Raw genomic sequence first — 22403 nt, forward strand, 5'->3', positions numbered from 1 at the left:
ATAGCAAAACATAAAAACAATTGCAAACAAGTACAAATACATTCAAAGTACACCGCCCCATGCCAAATAATTAAATATGCTGCAGCGCGGCATTGCCGGGGCGCCTCTGGCGCCCGGCAATACCGCAGTGCAGCTCATTGAGGCTGCATTGGGAGGGAGAGGTGTACACTAATTGATTGATTAATTGTATAATTAAAATCAATAAAAGATTATCACAAAATATTTTCATAATCAATTGGCTAATCGCATAACTAAACCACTAGTGCTTCATCCGAAGATGTATCTTTTAGAAATTTAATTAAATAAGTCATTTATAAAAAATTAAATAATTAATTGATTACTCAATAAATAATTAATCGATTAATCAATAAATAATTAATAGATGAAATGATTAATCAATAAATCAAAAATATCCTTGATAGCCACATCACTTGGTCACTCATGTCCAAATATTAGCTTCCCAGCTCAAAAGGTGCCTGAGATATTGGCCAAATGAGAAAGAAAATAAATAAATGATTAATAATGAAAATAAATAAATAATAATCATAAAAAAATTAAATTATTAATCAATTTGGTCAGAGAACACATAAACTACCACTATTTCATCAGAATCTGTAACTTTAAAAAAAAAAATTTTTTTGTCATTAATCGAATAATTAAATAATTAATCGATTAATTGATTAATTAATAAATCAAAAATATCCTTTGCAGCCAAATCACCTGGTCATTGGCATGTCCAAATATCAGCTTCCTAACTCAAAAGGTGCCTGAGTTAATAATGGTCAGAAGAGAAATGAAATTTAATTAATTAAATAAGTACTTAATTAAACGCTAATAATTAAATAACTCCTCAATTAATTGATTATTCAAAAAACAAAAAATACCGTATTTGACAAAGGACTTGCTCACTACTGTGCCGAAATTTCAGCTTCCTAGCTCAAAGGATGGCTGAGATATCGCCCGGACAACCAAGAAAACAAGAAAGAAAACAAACAAGAAAACAAACAAGTACACATACATTCAAAGTACACCGCCCCATGCCAAATAATTAAATATGCTGCAGCGCGGCATTGCCGGGGCGCCTCCGGCGCCCGGCAATACCGCAGTGCAGCTCATTAAGGCTGCATTGGGAGGGAGAGGTGTACACTAATTGATTGATTAATTGTATAATTAAAATCAATAAAAGATTATCACAAAATATTTTCATAATCAATTGGCTAATCGCATAACTAAACCACTAGTGCTTCATCCGAAGATGTATCTTTTAGAAATTTAATTAAATAAGTCATTTATAAAAAATTAAATAATTAATTGATTACTCAATAAATAATTAATCGATTAATCAATAAATAATTAATAGATGAAATGATTAATCAATAAATCAAAAATATCCTTGATAGCCACATCACTTGGTCACTTATGTCCAAATATTAGCTTCCCAGCTCAAAAGGTGCCTGAGATATTGGCCAAATGAGAAAGAAAATAAATAAATGATTAATAATGAAAATAAATAAATAATAATCATAAAAAAATTAAATTATTAATCAATTTGGTCAGAGAACACATAAACTACCACTATTTCATCAGAATCTGTAACTTAAAAAAAAAAATTTTTTGGGTCATTAATCGAATAATTAAATAATTAATCGATTAATTGATTAATTAATAAATCAAAAATATCCTTTGCAGCCAAATCACCTGGTCATTGGCATGTCCAAATATCAGCTTCCTAACTCAAAAGGTGCCTGAGTTAATAATGGTCAGAAGAGAAATGAAATTTAATTAATTAAATAAGTACTTAATTAAACGCTAATAATTAAATAACTCCTCAATTAATTGATTATTCAAAAAACAAAAAATACCGTATTTGACAAAGGACTTGCTCACGACTGTGCCGAAATTTCAGCTTCCTAGCTCAAAGGATGGCTGAGATATCGTCCGGACAACCAAGAAAGAAAACAAACAAGAAAGAAAACAAACAAGAAACCAGAGTGAAAACTGAGTACTCTCTTTCAGCGTGCGTGACTGCCGAGCCCCCTTTGGTGCCCGGCAATGACGATTTGCAATGCCTGGAGATGGCATAGGAAAGGAGCGGTGTACAACAAACAAGAAACCAGAGTGAAAACTGAGTACTCTCTTTCAGCGTGCGTCACTGCCGAGCCCCCTTTGGTGCCCGGCAATGACGATTTGCAATGCCTGGAGATGGCATAGGAAAGGAGCGGTGTACAACAAGAAACCAGAGTGAAAACTGAGTACTCTCTTTCAGCGTGCGTCACTGCCGAGCCCCCTTCGGTGCCCGGCAATGACGATTTGCAATGCCTGGAGGTGGCATAGGAAAGGAGCGGTGTACAAAAAGAAGAATCAATAGGGAAATATTCAAAGCACAAAGGAGGGAGAAGGAGAGGAGATAGTCAGGGGTTAGATGCTGTGGGTTAAATGTTGAATGCAGTGTTGAACAGGTGGGTCTTGAGTGATGTTTTGAATGTGGTGAGTGAGGAGGAGTCTCTGATGGTGTGAGGTAGCGAGTTCCAGAGGGTGGGAGCAGCGATGAAGAAGGCCCTGTCCCCCCAGGATCTGAATTTGGTCCGGATGGGGGGGGGGGGGGGTCAGGAGGTTGGTACCAGCAGAGCGGAGGTTGCGGGTGGGAGTGTGTCTGGAGAGGAGGTCAGCCAGGTAGGATGGGGCCAGGTTATGGAGGGCTTTGTAGGTCAAGAGGAGGATTTTGTACTGGATTATCTGGGGGATGGGGAGCCAGTGAAGCTTGTAAAGGACGGGGGTGATGTGGTCACGGGTCCGGGAATGGGTGATGCAAAGATGGCAATGAAAGCTGGTCGCAAACCTGTGTGCAGCCCAATTAGGATGTAAGAATGGTGCAGGGATGTTGTTCTCCAGCTGGATAATTGTGAGCCGGAGAGTGGAAATGTTGAGTGCTTTAGAACCATGGACCGCACCGCCCCAACGAAACTCTCCAGGTGTCGCAGCCGTTGATACGGCACTGCTGCTAGCCATTGCGGCCGGGCCCGTGACAGGCGGTGGCCCAAGGCTGAACTTGTGTGAAAGGTAACGACGTTTATCGTTCTCCTCGCGGTGTTGGTGCTTATTGAGTGCAAGCACATTGCAGGTGTACTGATTCTGGTAGACCCGGTGTTTTCCTTCCTGACCCAGCTTGAAAAGAGATGGCATGGGGCCTGCCTTTAGGACGAGGTCCTTGCGTACATTTAGTCGACAGATTTCTCCTGTCGCACCCACCACCAGTACCTGAATAGAACATGAATGATGGACAAGTTGCAGGATACAGGCATTGAGGGTAAGTTAAAATATTTGTGAGGGAGGGAAGGGAGGAGGGGGAAGGGGAGATCATATTATGGTGACCACAGTAATAAACATTACACTCTGTAATCTAACTTGCAAACTACAGAACAAGGTAACAAACCTCTTTTCCTTCTTTGTACGTCTTGTTAGCTTCGTGCACGGCTGCTGCCGCCTGTGCACTCTTCAGCTGGCTAAGTTTGCTTTCAGGGTTCCGCAAGCGTGTCAGCATGCGTGTGGGCTGTGGGGTCTGTGTCTTCCCGGACTCACTCGCTGCACACACCGTTGCAAAGGAAATCAGTCCAGAGTATTTTTCATTGACACAAATGCTCACCTAATCCTGACAATGTCAGCAAAATATCGCTATATCCTGTATATATGCGATACACACACAGGCGGCAGTGTGTGTGTGTATATATATATAAAAGTGTCTGTGTACAAAGGAGGAGTGTCTGTGTGTCTGTCTGGATGTCCGCTTATAACTCAAGAACTACACATCGGAGAAAAGTTTTAGACACAGATTCGGAATCAGCATAAAATTCCGGTGGTTATAGACTACTTTTTATTTTAATATCAATGGTTTAAAAAACCGGGCCAGCTGCAATTCCATGGTGTAGTTTGTGGCGGCGCTATTGGCCCTTTCCGATCCCATGACGCATTGCGGTTCCGATTCGCGATAAGGTCTACGCGCTACCACCGACACTTTTCCACCTTTTCCATACCTTTTAATCAGATTTACCTTATCGTCCATCGTAACCACATTACGCTTGGAAACACTAGCATTATCCTTCTTCGGACCCATGGCTAACACAGACACAGTAAAGGAATACTGTACGTCGCCTCTGTTTTGAATGAGAATCAGCGGTTGCGCGTACGTACAGTATACTGTACGTACATATTTATATATTTTTAATGTGCTTTTTATTGTATTTTAAATTGTTTTTTTAGCTTCTTTTATTGTTAATTTATGTACTATTTTATTTATTTTAAATATATTTTTAAGGAAAACAAAATGTTTTCATGTCCGTAGGAGTGACGTAAAGTCGCACATAATGACGTTCGCTGCCCGGTCATGAAAGAAATTATGATTCTCTTGACAAAGTGACATGAAGATCAGGCAGTAAACCTCCCAACTGAGTTTCTCAACAGTCGTCAGCCTCAATTCTAAAATCCTTAATTTTCATCCTATTGACTTGAACTTTGAATAGGATTTACATATCGGCTTACTGAATTAAACCACCAACTATTTTTGAGATCGGCGTAGGCCAAAAGGTCAACGTAGGCCAAAGGTCAACCACTCTTTTTTTTAGTTTGTAAAATCCTCAATTTTCATCCGATTCACTTGAAATTTGAATGGGATTTACATATCAGCAAACTGAATTCAACCAACAACTATTTTTGAGATCACCATAGGCCAAAAGACCAACATAGGCCAAAAGTCAACAACAATTTCAAATTTCTAAAATCCTCAACTTTCATCTGATTGACTTGAAATGTGAAGAGGATTTGCATATCAGGTCACTGAAATTGAACCACCAATTCTTTTTGAGGTCAGCATAGGCCAAAAAGTAAACATAGGCCAAAGGTCAACAACTTAAGGTGAAGTTTTTAAAATCCTACATTTTCATCCAATTGACTTGAAATTTGGATAGGATTTGCATATCGGGTCACCTAATTCAACCACCAATTATTTTTGAGGTCTAAAGGTGAAAATATCAATATGGGCCACATTTCTAAAATCGTCAATTTCCATCTAATTGACTTGAAATTTGAAGAGGATTTGCATATCAGATCACTGAAGTAAACCACCAATTATTTTTGAGGTTAACATAGGCCAAAAGGTCAACAACTTATTTCAGGAATATTTCAAGACATATTTCTGGCGCAGGGGCAATCAATGAAGGTTGTAGGCCTGAACTTCACAGAACAAGTGTTTGCCCATGGTCAGTTGTACGTGGGCTGCTCGAGGGTTGGAAAACCAAGCAATCTTTATGTCTTGGCACCAAGTAAGAAAACCAGAAATGTTGTATACCCAGAGGTTTTGAGAAATTGAAAATTGAAAAAACGTCATGTAGGAAATGTACTGTGATATTGTTCTAAAATATACATGTTCTTTTCATCATATATTTGTCTTATTCTTATTCAACCCAGGCGAAGCCGGGTACCTCAGCTAGTATATATATGTATGTATGTATGTATGTATGTATGTATGTATGTATATATATATATATATATATATATATATATATATATATATATATATATATATATACACACACACACACACACACACACACACACACACACACACACACACACACACACACACACACACACACACACACACACACACACACACACACTGCAATCAGAAAGTATTCAGACCCCTTCACTTTTTTCACATTTTGTTGTGTTGCAGCCTTATGCTGAAATCGTTTAAATTCAAATTCATTTTTTCCCTCATCAATCTACACTCAATACCCCATAATGACAAAGAGAAAACAGGATTTTAGAAAGTTTTGCAAATTTATCAAAAAGAAAAAACTGAAATATCACATTGACAAAAGTATTCAGACCCTTTGCTATGACACTTGATATTTAGCTCAGGTGCCTCCCATTTCTCTTGATCATCTTTGAGATGTTTCTACACCTTGATTGGAGTCCACCTGTGGTAAATTCAATTGATTGGACATGATTTGGAAAGGCACACACCTGTCTATATAAGGTCTCACAGCTGACAATGCATATCAGAGCAAAAACCAAGCCATGAGGTCGAAGGAACTGCCTGCAGAGTTCAGAGACAGGATTGTGTCGAGGCATAGATCTGGGGAAGCCGACAAAAAAATTTCTGCTGCATTGAAGGTTCCCAAGAGCACAGTGGCCTCCATAATTCTTAAATGAACATTTACAACGACATTTTCTCTCTTGCGCAGCTGTAGCCCTTGCACTCCCTGGCCGAGTGACGCTGCACGACGTCTTGTGCTTGAAGCTCTTGCACTTCTTCTTGGTCTTGGGAGGTTCCTGTTGGTCGTTGGTTCGCCATCTTCATGGTGCTTGGAGCGGTGCTCGGTACTCGGTGCCTGTGCGGGAGCGGGGATCGGTGCTGTGAACGGGCGGGACCTCGTATGCGAACGGAGAGGGCGTTGGCTCGGGCCTAGCAGAGCGTAGGTGCATCGGAGCTTGGAGCCGCGTGGGGACAAGACGAGGACAGTTAAGACGCACCACATTCACAATTACACGACGTGTTCTTTTATTAATTCCTTCTTGCGTCTCGTTTCTGAAGTGAGGTGTGTGGGATCCCAATTTAGGCCCATTATTTGATTACCGTCGCGTTCCTTGTTATCGGTGGGCCGTGAATAAACGTGTTTATTTTTGTACATTCTAATTCGGTGTCGAGTACATTAATTTCCCTGCAGCTGCCGTCGGTTCGCTGAAGATAAGCGCTTTTGCCACAGCTTCCACTTTCCTTCTTCCTCCCGCGTTTTATAGCCGAATCCGTGTTTGGTCGTCGCCTCAAGTAAATCCGTTCTGGTCCATCCGCGGTCCCTGGTCTTGACCGAAGGGTCCACGCGACAATATTTTATTTATATATATATATATATATATATATATATATATATATATATATATATATATATATATATGTATATATATATATATATATATATATATATATATACTGAAACGCAAAAGAAACTTACCACCTTTGAAACCTTTAAATATCAACAATAACACTGCGTGTAGTAAATGTGTGAACTTATTTGTGGACAATAGTGTCCTCACTGTCAGACAAAACTGTCATGGATGGTCACTTGAACCTTCAACGGTCACTTCATAGCACAGCTGTTGAACAGCCGTTTTGACTGTCAGTGATTAGCCAAGGGGTACGGGATGATTTTAATGAGCTGCACGTGATGTCTTGATATTGGCTTTAAAAAGGCCAGTGCAAAATGGGCATTTCAATCAACATGCCACGATTGTCAAGGGATCAACGGCAGCGTGCCCTGGGCATGCTGCAAGGCGGACTGAGCTACCGTGAGGTTGTTCTACAGTACAGAACAGCACAGGGTGCAATGTCAGTCCCCTTTCAATAGCGTGTGTGGCCACCATTGTTTTGGATACAGGCAGTGCATCGTCGGCGTATACTGCCTACCAGTCTTTGGATGGATTGCTGCTGGATTCTGTCCCACTCAGTCCTCAATGTCTGAAGCAGCTCTGCCCATGTCCTGGCCCTGCCAACTACGCATCTCCCAAGCTCATCCCACAGGTGCTCTATGGGATTCAGGTCAGGGGAGAGCGCAGGCCACTGCATGGTGTTGATGTTCTCGCCTTGGAGAAATGCAGTGGTAAAGCGAGCAGCATGGGGACGAGCGTTGTCATGCTGAAAGGTTCTCAGTTCTGGGTGGTTTAGCAGGAATGGCAGCAGATGAGGTCGCAGGATGTTATCCACATACCGCTGGGCGTTAAGATTCCCATCCACAACCACCAGTGGCGTCCTGTACCGGCCTGATATGGCGGCCAACACCATCACACTTGGGCCACCCCACCTGTTGGCTTGACGCACGCAACAATCGGCATATCGCTCACCAGTTCTTCTCCAGACACGCTCACGCCCATCAGGACTGTCCACACAGAACCTTGACTCATCGCTGAAAGCGACCTCGTTCCACTGCGCCAACGTCCACCGCTGATGCTGCTGGCACCATCTCTGTCGGTTGCGGCGATGGGCAGCCGTCATCACGTCACGGGGCCTCTGTATGGTCTTCTGGCAGTCAGACCATAGTCATGCAGTCGTCTTCGTGCAGTATCATTGGAGATCCGTGGGTTTGCACGCCCCGGAGTTTCTGCCGCAGTGCGGGATGCTGGACGGAATCGATCCGCAGGTGACTTCGGACCATCTGCCTGTCCTGCCTTGGTTCTCAGTTCCAAGGTGCACCTTGCAGTGGTGACTCTTGGCCTCCCTGATCGAGGTCTGTCATCTGCAGAGTTGTGGAGGGTGTCTCTGTCCACCAGGGCCGATATCGTCTGGTGTGAACAGCCAAGGCGACATGCCAGCTCACGGTAGCTCAGTCCGCCTTGCAGCATGCCCAGGGCACGCTGCCGTTGATCCCTTGACAATCGTGGCATGTTGTTTGAATGCCCATTTTGCACTGGCCTTTTAAAGCCAATATCAAGACATCACGTGCAGCTCATTAAAATCATCCCGTACCCCTTGGCTAATCACTGACAGTCAAAACGGCTGTTCAACAGCTGTGCTATGAAGTGACCATTGAAGGTTCAAGTGACCATCCGTGACCGTTTTGTCTGACAGTGAGGACACTATTGTCCACAATTAAGTTCACACATTTACTACACGCAGTGTTATTGTTGATATTTAAAGGTTTCAAAGGTGGTAAGTTTCTTTTGCGTTTCAGTATACATACATACATACATACATACATACATACATATATATACATAATATATATATATATATATATATATATATATATATATATATATATATATATATATATATATATATATATATATATATATATATTATATATATACACGAGCTGAGGTACCCGGCTTCGCCCGGGTTGTATAAGAATAATACAAATATATTGTTGCGAATATGGAATTTGGCCTCCATATCCGCTTGTAAATATTCCCCTATTTCCCCAATACTCCCCAACTATCCCCAATCCCCCATTCCCTAGTCCCATTGTCTGTAAACAACACTCTGTAGAACCGACCTTCCCCTTTTTCCCCCATTAAATGTCGTGCCCAGGTCCACCGCATCTCACGTAGACAACTTTCGGACATCTTGCTAGTTATTCTTATTCTATGTCAGTTAAGGACTCGTTTCCATTAATTCTGACTCTTCGTTGCACCAGAATGTGATTATATGGCACCAGTAGTGAGTTTAGGACCTTCCCATACCTCCTCCCATCTCCTTCCCCAAACAACAACTACAAACAACAACTACAACAACAACAACAACAACAACTACAACAACAACAACAACAACAACTACTACAACAACAACTACAACAACGGCGCGCGGGGGGGAGTGTGCGTCCTCACACCGGCTCGGTTAGCCGCCATGACCATGCGCTCCACGGGGTTACCACGAAGGGGCTCCTTGTCAGCCCCTCGTCAAGGGCGGAGCCGGTAACCCCCCCGCACGCACCCAATGAGAAGCAACGAGCCGATTCCATCTGGGGCGGAGCTAACGAGCCGAGGGCGTGTCACTCCCCGCGGGAGATACGCAGCCACTTGCCGGACGTGACGTCAGATGCGCCCCCAGCTTGGAGAAAGAACGTCGCCTTCCGAGCGCTGTGACCTCCCTGCATCTCTGGACCGGACCGAGTCGATTCTGTCCCTGAGCCCAGGTGCACCTGGAGCCATCGATTCTGCCTTTCCTTGCCATCAATCCCCGTGTGAGTCAGTTTTTGTCCCGTTTATCTGTCGTCTGTTGGGGTTAATATAAGTGTGTCTAAGTGCCTGTCTTTCTATGATGTCCCTCTTGTAGTTGTAATCTAACCTTCCGCCTTAATATAACCTCCTCCGGAGGTCTTGAGAACTGAACCCTTGGTGTCGTGTCATTTTAACCCAGCAGTTGTGTCCTTTTCCTTCATTGACCTAGCGTAGCGCGACTCGGCAACGTTCGAGTATAATCGGGTAACTTGTGCAGACGTGGTCATACCAAACCGCTCGGTAAACTAACATCCACCACCGCGTCTGTAACAATATGATGAAAAGAACATGTATATTTTAGAGCAATATCACAGTACATTTCCTACATGACGTTTTTTCAATTTTCAATTTCTCAAAACCTCTGGGTATACAACATTTCTGGTTTTCTTACTTGGTGCCAAGACATAGAGATTGCTTGGTTTTCCACCCCTCGAGCAGCCCACGTACAGCTGGCCATGGGCAAACACTTGTTCTGTGAAGTTCAGGCCTACAACCTTCATTGATTGCCCCTGCGCCCTGTTGATGGACATAGCAAAACATAGCTTGATGGGGAACTGAATCCTCTTGAAGGAGAATGGAAGGTCAGGTGGAATAAGTGGTATCCTTGGAATGAATACTTTCTCTCCTCTGTATTGTCCTGAGAGGATGGTTTCCTCTAGGACATGCGGCATCATTTGCTGGATTGTCAATCGTGTTCCATTACACAGCTTTGGTGGATCAAGATTCCTTCGAAGCATGATTGGTGCTCCCACCTTGAGAATCAACCTGTGTGTTGGGAGTCCTTGAGGCTGACGACTGTTGAGAAACTCAGTTGGGATGTTTACTGCCTGATCTGCATGTCACTTTGTCAAGAGAATCATAATTTTTTTCATGACCGGGCAGCGAACGTCATTATGTGCGACATTACGTCACTCCTACGGACGTGAAAACATTTGTTTTCCTTAAAAATATATTTAAAATAAATAAAATCGTACATAAATTAACAATAAAAGAAGCTAAAAAACAATTTAAAATACAATAAAAAGCACATTAAAATATATAAATATGTATGTACAGTATACTGTACGTACGCGCAACCGCTGATTCTCATTCAAAACAGAGGCGACGTACAGTATTCCTTTACTGTGTCTGTGTTAGCCATGGGTCCGAAGAAGGATAATGCTAGTGTTTCCAAGCGTAATGTGGTTACGATGGACGATAAGTTAAATCTGATTCAAAGGTATGGAAAAGGTGGAAAAGTGTCGGTGATAGCGCATAGACCTTATCGCGAATCGGAACCGCAATGCATCATGGGATCGGAAAGGGGCAATAGCGCCGCCACAAACTACACCATGGAATTGCAGCTGGCCCGGTTTTTTAAACCATTGATATTAAAATAAAAAGTAGCCTATAACCACCGGAATTTTATGCTGATTCCGAATCTGTGTCTAAAACGTTTCTCCGATGTGTAGTTCTTGACTTAGTACATTTCCTATATGACGTTTTTTTCAATTTTCAATTTCTCAAAACCTCTGGGTATCCAACATTTCTGGTTTTCTTACTTGGTGCCAAGACATATAGATTGCTTGGTTTTCCAACCCTCGATCAGCTCACGTACAGCTGGCCATGGGCAAACACTTGTTCTGTGAAGTTCAGGCCTACAACCTTCATTGATTGCCCCTGCGCCAGAAATGTCTTGAAATATTCCTGAAATAAGTTGTTGACCTTTTGGCCTATGTTAACCTCAAAAATAATTGTTGGTTTAATTCAGTGATCTGATATGCAAATCCTATCCAAATTTCAAGTCAATTGGATGAAAATGTAGGATTTTAAAAACTTCACCTTAAGTTGTTGACCTTTGGCCTATGTTTACTTTTTGGCCTATGCTGACCTCAAAAAGAATTGGTGGTTCAATTTCAGTGACCTGATATGCAAATCCTCTTCACATTTCAAGTCAATCAGATGAAAGTTGAGGATTTTAGAAATTTGAAATTGTTGTTGACTTTTGGCCTATGTTGCTCTTTTGGCCTATGGTGATCTCAAAAATAGTTGTTGGTTGAATTCAGTTTGCTGATATGTAAATCCCATTCAAATTTCAAGTGAATCGGATGAAAATTGAGGATTTTAGAAACTAAAAAACAAAGTGGTTGACCTTTGGCCTACGTTGACCTTTTGGCCTACGCCGATCTCAAAAATAGTTGGTGGTTTAATTCAGTAAGCCGATATGTAAATCCTATTCAAAGTTCAAGTCAATAGGATGAAAATTAAGGATTTTAGAATTGAGGCTGACGACTGTTGAGAAACTCAGTTGGGAGGTTTACTGCCTGATCTTCATGTCACTTTGTCAAGAGAATCATAATTTCTTTCATGACCGGGCAGCGAACGTCATTATGTGCGACATTACGTCACTCCTACGGACGTGAAAACATTTGTTTTCCTTAAAAATATATTTAAAATAAATAAAATAGTACATAAATTAACAATAAAAGAAGCTAAAAAACAATTTAAAATACAATAAAAAGCATATTCAAAATATATAAATATGTACGTACAGCTTACTGTACGTACGCGCAACCGCTGATTGTCATTCAAAACAGAGGCGACGTACAGTATTCCTTTACTGTGTCTGTGTTAGCCATGGGTCCGAAGAAGGATAATGCTAGTGTTTCCAAGCGTAATGTGGTTACGATGGACGATAAGTTAAATCTGATTAAAAGGTATGGACAAGGTGGAAAAGTGTCGGTGATAGCGCATAGACCTTATCGCGAATCGGAACCGCAATGCGTCATGGGATCGGAAAGGGGCAATAGCGCCGCCACAAACTACACCATGGAATTGCAGCTGGCCTGGTTTATTAAACCATTGATATCAAAATAAAAAGTAGCCTATAACCACTGGAATTTTATTTGAGTACCAGTTCACTGGTAATTCCCTGTTTGTCGTTAAAGGCGGCAAAAAGGGTTGGCGTCAGGAAGGGCATCCGGCCGTAAAACTGCTTCAAATAGGGGACCGAAAAACAACAACAACCACGGTTCCCGAAAAAGGCCAACCCCCGCTTTGCGGGGAAAAATGGCCTCTAAAGGTGGTTATTTTTTTTTATAACCACTGGAATTTTATGCTGATTCCGAATCTGTGTCTAAAACGTTTCTCCGATGTGTAGTTCTTGGTGTTATAAGCGGACATCCAGACAGACACACACACACACACACACAATATATATATATATATATATATATATATATATATATATAAATAAATAAATAAATAAAGATATATATATCCCCAAAAAAAAACATTGCCCCAAAAAGAGAACCATGACAATTACAACTACATATGGGCAGGGTACAGCCCGAAGTGGAGATCGGTTTCTGAGGTTTGGGACATGGAATGTAGGGACAATGACAGGGAGATCAGGAGAAGTGGTGGAAGTATTGGTGGAAGTGGTGGAAGTATTTATCAACACGTAAGACGGCTGGGAGAAACAGCCAGGAAGCAAGCCACAGTGTTGTATGTCCTGGGGTTGTACTTCAGCAGAGAAAGGATGTGAGGAGGAGAGTGAAATGGCCAGGTATGGGCGAAAGGGAAGTATGGGAGAGAATGGATGGAGTGATGTGTGGGGCGCTTCATAGGTTGAAAGGAAGGGTGGAAGATAGATTGAGAAAGATGAATGAGATTGTGTTCGAGTATGCATGTGTCACGTTTGGAGTGAAAGAGTGTGTAGAGAAAGGTGAGAAGGAGGCATGTTTGAGCAGGAGGCAGAGGGAGATCCATGAGTTGAGGAGTTTGAATGGAAGATGGAAGAGGGCTGTGGAAGGGGAGAGGAATGGGCTTGAGGTGTTGACGAAGCAGGTGAGGATGAGGTTGGTGAAGTTGAAGAGAGTGGAGAGGATGAGGAGGCGAAGAAAGGAGAGGCAGAGGCAGAGAAAGAGGTTCCTTGAGAAGCCTTTTCAGTTTATGAAGGATCTGTTGGAGCCGTCTCGAGGTGGTGTACTGAAGGTACCAAAGGAAGAGTTGGAAGGTCACCTACGTGTCACGTATACAGACACAAGGAGGAACGAAGTGGTGGAGGACATCGAAGGATTGGTGAGACGGACAGAGCCAGGTGTTCCATTTGATTTGTCAGAGCCAAAGATGTCTGAGATTGAGGCAGTTTTGAGGAAGGCACGGGCGGCATCGGCTCCAGGACCAAGTGGAGTGCCATACAAGGTGTTTAAGAGTTGTGTAGGCATCAGGCAGTATCTGTGGAAGGCTCTGAAGGTGGTATGGAGGCAAGGAGTGGTGCCCAGTCAATGGACTAAGGCAGAAGGAGTTTATATTCCAAAGCAGGAGGAGGCTGTGACACTGGAGCAGTTTAGACCAATATCATTGCTCGATGTAGATGGGAAGATATTGATGAGTGACTTTGCGGCACGGCTCTCAGGCTTCATCAGAGGGAATGGTTTTGTGGATGGTTCTGTGCAGAAGGCAGGAATACCAGGATCACCAGGATGCATTGAACACTCGGCAATGGTCTGGCAAGTGTTACAGGAGGCAAAGAGGCAAAGGAAGGATGTGGCGGTGGTATGGCTGGATTTGGAGAATGCATATGGGTCAGTGCCGCATGCCTTGATCAGGTATGCCAAGGATTTCTTTTGGATGCCACGGAGATTTAGGGATTTTTTGATGGCATATTATGATCAGTTTTGGATGCGGTTTGCGACACAGTCCTATGTAACAGAGTGGCAGAAGTTGGAAGTGGGGATCCCGATGGGATGTACCATCTCCCCGATTTTGTTTGTGCTGGTTATGGAGTTGTTGATACGTGCAGGACATGGGAAAGAAGTGGAGCTAGCCCCTGGTCAGAGGTTGCCAGCAATGTTTGCTTTCATGGATGACCTGACAGTGTCCAACAGTCCGCTGATGCAGCAGTAGAGGTACTGGGACGACTGGAAAGGTTGATGCGGTGGGCAAGAATGGGATTTAAAGCAAGAAAGTCGAGGAGTGTGATAGTGAGACGAGGAGTGGTGGATAACATGCACAGGTTTGAGCTGGGAGGGGAGGTGGTTCCATCATTGGTAGAGGCCCCTGTGAAGAGTTTGGGAAGATGGTATACAGTGGAGTTGAATGATGTGGGAAGAGTGGAGCAGGTCAGAAACAAGCTTTTGAGAGGTTTGAAGAGGATTGATGGATGTGGTTTGTCAGGTAAGTTGAAGGTATAGTGTTTGAAGTTTGGGTTGATGCCACGAGTATTGTGGCCATTGATGATGTATGATATTGCAATTGGGCATGTAGAGAGGCTGGAGGTTGTGGTGAGTGGGTTTGTGAGGAGGTGGTTGGGAGTGCCACGCTGTTTGACGAACATTGCCTTTTATGGTCAGGGTGGAAAACTCCAGTTTCCCTTGACATCATTAACCGAGGAGTTTAAGGTGGTGAGGGTGCGGGAGTTCATGATGTTGTGGGATTCAAGTGATGCAGTGGTAAAGAATGCTCTCCCAGAAAAGAAGGGAAGTCGGAAGTGGAATGCAAGAGCAGAGGTGGACGAGATGGAGGAGCGGTTGCAACAGGAGGAGGTCATGGGGATGGTACAGCATGGGAAGCATGGCTTGGGGTGGATGGAGCATGAGCGATGGGGAAAGGCATGTGTGAAAGAGGGGAGGAAGATGGTTGAGAGGGAGTTGAGAAGAAAGGAAGAGGAGGGGAGATATGTGAAAGCAGTCGGTCAGGCACAGCAAGGTGCTTGGACTAAGTGGGAAGGTGTGCGGGTGAGGATATTGAAGTGGCAAGAGATTTGGAGGATGGAGCCAATATTGTTGAATTTCCTGTTGCGGGCACCGTATGATGTGCTTCCGTCACCAGTAAACTTGAGATTGTGGGGGTTGTTGCAGGAGGAGAGATGTTATTTGTGTGGAGGTGTGGGAATGGTGCAGCATGCACTGAGTGCATGCTCAGTAGCATTGGCAGCAGGAAGATACAGGTGGCGACATGATCAGGTGCTGGCGGTGGTGGTGCAGATGGTGCACAAGAGGTGCTGAGATCGAGAGAGAGAAGAGTGGAGAAGGAGACTGATGGGGGAGAGGTGTGGTTTGTCAAAGAGGGCCAAGTGGAAAGAGGTGGAAAGAGGAGGAGGAGGTGGAAAGCAAGAGGGCTGTCAGATGCTTGTGAGTGGCAGGTGGTGGCAGATCTAAAGCCACAATTGGTATTCCCAGAGGAGATCTGTGTGACAAGGTTGCGGCCTGACATTGTCATTTGGTCAAGTGCAACAAGACAGGTCATCTTAGGGGAGTTGTCGGTACCTTGGGAAGAGAACATGGAGGAGGTGCATGAGAGGAAGAGAGGAAAGTACAGTGAGCTGGAGGCAGAGTGCCGGGAGAAGTGTTGGCACGTTTCGTGTCAGCCATTTGAGGTGGGGTGTAGAGGGTATATTGGCAATTCCTTTTCTGCATTTCTTGCTAGGCTGGGAGTGTGTGGGACAGAAAGGAGGATGTGTGACAAGGTGGCCCAGGTTGCCTTGAAAGGCTCATTTTGGATATGGAGGAAGTTTATGGAGACGCGTCGAACGGTGTAGGTTGGTTGTGTGTGTGTGTTTGTTTTTTTTGTTACCATTATTACTTCAAATTTTGTGTATATGAGTGAGTGAGTGAGGGTGTGAATTAATTTTTGCATGAGTGTGTGTTTTTGTGTGTTGAGTAGTGTATGATGTAAGTGTACGTGGTTGTTTGGTTGGTGTTCTGTATGTATGTGTGTGTATGGTTGTGTATGTGTGTGTGTGAATGATCTGGTGTGTTTTGTTGGTTGAGTGGTGAAGGGTATAAAGGTAGGTGTTTGAGTGTTCCACCATGTTTGTTTGGTGCTGTGGATTCTGGATGTGGAGGTGGTGGTGTTGTTGTTGTTGTAGTTCACACTGGCTGGGGGTGGGGGTATGTACGCATCCAGATGCAGTTGCTGCATGTGGATGTGTACGTGCCCCTGCTGGCCCACCTTAGCTGACCGTATCGAGGTTGAAGGGCCGAAACGGGATGATGCTGAGGACCTCGACTGAGGACCCGGTCAGTGCGGCACACTTGTGACCAGGTGTTTTGAACTTATATATATATATATATATATATATATATATATATATATATATATATATATACAGACTTGGCATTTAATATGGATTATTATTTTTTTCTTGACTTGGGTTTACCTTCTTAACTCAGTATATCAATCTGGTGAGTTTCTTTTACACTTTGGTGATTTATTTGTTAAAAGAACCATGTTACTGATTGTCTGTCGCAGCAAGAAGTCAACAACAGGATTATATCACAGGTGGCGTGGCAAAATGTACGGACACTGGACAGGTGCATTTGACGATTGGCTTCACAGTCGGGTATACAAGGGCTGTTGCGTTCTGTATTAGTGGAAAACAACTGTTGCACATCTCCAAAAGTTATTGCCGCTTCCTCTGGAGATGGTCCGTCAACTCGACAATGCTGTTTGTCATGGAGTGGTGGCTTTACGAAATTACGGCATGAAAGACCGTGCTATTGCTCGGCAGTATGGCATCACTCAAGGTCAGGTGTCAAAGATCCTGAAACGAAATGCTCAGAGGGGTGTCCCTACTCCAATACCGAGGCCAGGACGTCCCCGCAGAACCACAAGGAGGGGTGATCGCCAGCTGCACCGGTTAGTCCGCAATGGCAGTACCAAGTCAGCTAATCGGCTTAGGGCTGAGTGGCAGCAACTGACAAATGTGCCTATATCCAGAAGGCTAGTCAACCAACGACTGGTTCAAGCAGGCTATCGTGCCTGGCGTTCCCTGAGAAAGCCACGCCTGACCAGACAACACCGCCAGCGCCGATTGCAGTGGGCCAGAGAGCACCGCCAATGGCAGCCAGGACACTGGAATCACGTGATCTTCAGTGATGAGTCTAGATTTCTGGTCTATCAGAAGATGGCCGCGTCCAAGTGCGCAGACAAGTGCATGAAGCCTACAACAAAGATTGTATAGTGCCAAGAGTCCAAGCTGGAGGTGGTGGGGTGACCGTTTGGGCTGCTTTTCATGCAGGGGGCAAAACTGACCTGGTTGTTCTGAATGGAAACCTGAACCAGTTCAAGTACAGGGCCATTCTGGAAGAAACATTGCCTCCATTTGCTCGTGCAGCCTTTCGAGGAAACTTTGTCTTCCAAGATGAAAATGCACGGCCTCATCGTGCTCGCATGATCCAACACTTTCTTGCTGACCGTGGTGTTGAGCATATTGAGTGGCCTGCCATGTCCCCGGATATGAATCCGATAGAGAACTTGTGGGCAGAATTAACGCGTCAAATCGACCACTTGGACCAGCAGCCGACCTCTGTGCATGAATTGCAGTAGGCTATTGTCACTGCATGGCAAGCAATTCCTCTCCAAACCTTGGCAAATCTCGTGAACTGCATGCCTCAACGTGTACGTGCTCTCCTGAATGCTCGTGGGGGTTACACGAAGTACTGAACTGTAATTTTACTCTCCGTAATCCAAGTCGTAATTTAACTTTTGTTTTTGTTTAAAAAAAAATTTGGCTAATGTGCAAAATAAAGAGATACTTCTGGAAAACGTACAGAAGCTTAACACAGTACTGTCCATGAATTGAGTTCGATATCAGTTTACATCACTTTCAAGTATCAATTTATTTGTTTCGAAATGTCAAATGTGGTTTTTGTTTCTTTTAAAGGTCACATTAACAAAATCTAGAATAATTTCAACATAATTCCAATGAACTTTTGGTTCTAAGACATCTTGAAAAGTAAGTTCACCCACACAAAAAAGATATTCCATATTAAATGCCAAGTCTGTATATATATATATACATTTTTATATATATATATACATATATATACATATATATATATATATATATATATATATATATATATATATATATATATATATTTATATATACTAGGGCATGCCCGTACTATATATATATCTAAAATTATATCCCCCCGCTCTATTTACATGAAATGGTTTGGTCCATTCGCAAAGCCAAAGCGAACGGCTTGCGAGTACGGTGACAATCCCCCCCCTCTATTTACATGAAATGGTTTGGTCCATTCGCAACGACCACAGAACCCCCCCCCCTCTATTTACATGAAATGGTTTGGTCCATTCGCAAAGCCAGTAACGACCACAGAACCCCCCCCCCTCTATTTACATGAAATGGTTTGGTCCATTCGCAACGCCAAAGCGAACGGCGAACGGCTAAATCGCCATAGCTCGGTAACTACTTGTCCGATTAATATGAAACCTTGAAAAGGCACATCCTCGGGTCCCCAGCAATATACCTGGCAAGTTTCAAGTATATCGGACCCGTGGTTGTCGAGAAACAGCGGTCACAGACATACACACATACACACACACACACACACACACACACACACAGAGATTACTGGAATTATATATATATATATATATATATATATATATATATATATATATATATATATATATATATATATATATATATATATATATACATATACATATACATACATATATATATACACATATATATACATATATATATATATATACATATATATATATACACATATATATTGTTGCGAATATGGAATTTGGCCTCCATATCCGCTTGTAAATATTCCCCTATTTTCTCCAATACTCCCCAACTTTCCCCGATCCCCCATTCCCTAGTCCCATTGCATGTAAATAACAATCAGTAGAGCCGACCTTCCCCTTATTCCCCCATTAAATGTCGTGCCCAGGTCCACCGCACCACACGTAGACAACTTTCGGACATCTTCCTAGTTATTCTTATTCTATGTCAGTTAAGGCCTCGTCTCCATTAATTATGACTCTTCGTTGCACCAGAATGTGATTATATGGCATCAGTAGTGAGTTTAGGACCTTTCCCATACCTCCTTCCATCTTCTTCCCCAACAATTACAACAACAACAGAGGAGATGGCGGCGGAGCGGGGGAGGATGCGTCCTCACACCGGCTCGATTAGCGCCATAGACCATGCGCTCCACGGGGTTACCACGAAGGGGCTCCTTGTCAGCTCCTCGTCAAGGGCGGAGCCTGGTAAACCCCCCGCACGCACCCAATGAGAAGCAACGTGCCGATTCGACGAGGCGGAGCTAACGAGCCGAGGGCGTGTCACTCCCCGCCGGATATACGCAGCCGCTTGCCGGACGTGACGTGAGATGCGCCCCCAGCTTGAGACGACAAGACGCCACCTCGAGCGCTGAGAGACCTCCTGCATCTTTTGGGCCGCGCCATCCTGTCCCTGAGCACAAGGTGCACCTTGTGCTGGCCATCGAATACCCGCTTTCCTAGCCATCAATCCCCGTGTGAGTCAGTTTTTGTCCTGTTTCTCTGTGGTCTGTCGGGAATAATATAAGGTTGTGTCTAAGTGCCCACCTTCCTATGTTTCCCTCTTGTCCCTGTAATCTAACCTTCCGCCTTAATATAACCTCCTCCGGAGGTCTTGAGAACTGAACCCCTGGTGTCGTATTGTGTCATTATAACCCAGCCGGGTGTCTTCTCTTTCCTATTGAGCCAGCGTAGCGCGGCTTCGTCGACGTTCGAGTACAATCGGGTAATTTGTGCGGACACGACCGCCATTCCGCTCGGCCCACCTTAACATCAAAGTCGTGTCTGTAACAATTGGTGTCGGGAGTGAGATTCGAGGCCCGACCAAATTTTGAAAAAAAAAAAACGAATAGAGGAAAAAAAAAAAAATTTGGTCAAAATTTGGAGTGGCCGAAATTTGTTTTGTTTTACGAAACTCGAATTTTGCAAGTCGCGCTATGGCGGATCAAGACGGCTGGGGTCCGGTAAAGGAGAGTGAGGTAGGGTCGATCCAGGACCAAAATGAGGGACAGGAGGAGAGTGAAGCAGTGAGGGCGGCAGGGTCGCAAAATAGCGTTGTCACGCACGAGGTGGCCACGGCGTCCACGCCCGCGACCGTGGCAGCGCCCCTGGTGGATCCGAACCTTTTTATGTTGCAAATGAGGGCCCTTATGGAACAAATGGGTGAGCAATTGGGAGACCAAATTAGAGGTTTGAAAAGCAGTATGGGGGTAATGGGGAACCGGATGGATGCTCAGAGTAACCAATTGGGGGTAATGAGGGACGAAGCGAGGGGTACCGGTGAGGGGTTAGACAACGGGATAAAAGAAGTGAAAAATGGGTTAATGGGGGTAGAAAATAGAATGGCTGCCCAGGAGAATCAGATAGAGGGAGTGAAAACTGGGTTAGAGGGGTTAGAAAACAGTATGGAAGGCAAATTGAGGGACATGAGGGACCAAGCGGAAAGGGAAGTTAAACAAATGGAGCAGCAGATAGAGGGGGTCAGAATGGGGGTAGAAACCAAACTGGATGCTCACAGGGAGGAAATGGAGCAGATGAGGGTGGCATCTGGGCAGGAGATGCAAGTGATGGGAGAGGAGATCAGAAGAGGAGTGAGTGAGGAGGTCGGAGGAGTGCGCGAGGAGGTGAGGCACTGTGAGGAGCACATGGAAAAGGAGGTGAGAAAGGGGACTGTAAAGTTACAAGGGGGCATAGAGGACCTGACGCAGGAGGTGGAGCAGCTGACGGTGGGACAGACGGAGTTAGTGGAGCAGGTTCAAAGGAACACTGCGGTATTAGGAGGTTTAAAGGCGACACAGAAAGAACTAAAAGATGACTTGGTAGCGACGAAGAGGGAATGTCAGATGGTACGTGAGGGACTGACAACGAGGTTGGACGAGGTGATAGAGGTTATGGAGACGAAGGACCGGCAGGTGAGGACGCACATGGAAACGGTCAAGGTAGCCTTAGAGGATGAGCTTGAGGAGACGTACCGGGGAATAAAAGAGGTGAAGCACAAATTAGAAGAAGTGGAAGAAGGGATGAGCGAAATTAAGAAGCGACGGAGAGGGGATAAGAAAGAGATAAAAGAGGAGATAAAAGAATTGGTCCAAAGTCTGTGTTTGGATCGTGATGATGTGCTCATTAACCGGATGAGGGATTCGCAGGTGATGGAGGAGAAGCGAAGAGGAAGAGGACCCGGTGTAAGTGGTGACCAATATGGTCGTGCGTATGATGCGCCAGGTGATTTAAGAGGCTTGGGGGTCGAGATAGACCCGGGTGTTCGTGAGAGGCCACTGGTGAAGTGTGCGACAGGTCTGGTGTGCGAAAATGGAGGTGTGCAAGAAAGTCCGACTCTGGGGTGTGTGAGGAAAAAGTGCGTGCCAAGGAGTGAGTGTGCTGGCGGGAGTGAGTCGGTCGTAGCGCGTGTGCGAGGGAGCACATGGAAGCGTGGTGTGGTGAGTGTTACAGAGGGTGTGACCGGAGAGAGTGCGCAAGAGTGTGCGCGAGGAAGGTGTGTGACGGACAGGTGCATGAGGAAAGAGTGCGCTGTCAGAAGTAAGGAAGAGTGTCCACCTGTGGTGAGTGTTACAGAGGGTGTAACGGGAGAGTGTGCGCGAGAAAGGTGTGTGAAGGACAGGTGCATGAGGAAAGAGTGTGCTGTCAAGAGTAAGGGTGAGTGCGTTGTCACGAGTGGAGGTGAAAGTAGTGAGAGTGACATGGAGCGTGAGTTAGTTGTGACAGGTGAGCGAGGATGTACACCTGGGATGGAAGGATGCACACCTGGAATGGTAGAGCGTGAGTGGGAATGCACGCTGGAATTGGTAGTGAGGCACGTGGTT

The 22403-nt window shown here is 44.3% G+C and overlaps 1 protein-coding gene across 4 annotated transcripts in view; it reads right to left on the reverse strand.

The window, feature by feature from the left end:
* The window catches only part of LOC137415117 (nucleosome-remodeling factor subunit BPTF), a 239283-nt gene that overhangs the window by 106783 nt on the left and 110097 nt on the right, over window positions 1-22403 (reverse strand). For all 4 annotated transcript variants that reach the window (XM_078785831.1, XM_078785829.1, XM_078785830.1 and 1 more), the window contains 2 exons: window positions 3434-3582; window positions 2840-3258 (listed from right to left, as the gene is read on the reverse strand). In XM_078785831.1, the coding sequence (XP_078641957.1) occupies window positions 2840-3258; window positions 3434-3582 (568 nt within the window). The remainder of the gene's footprint in view (window positions 1-2839; window positions 3259-3433; window positions 3583-22403) is intronic.

This window comes from Myxine glutinosa, chromosome 10 (genome assembly GCF_964187855.1).
Source record: "Myxine glutinosa chromosome 10, kmMyxGlut1.1, whole genome shotgun sequence".
NCBI lineage: Eukaryota > Metazoa > Chordata > Myxini > Myxiniformes > Myxinidae > Myxine > Myxine glutinosa.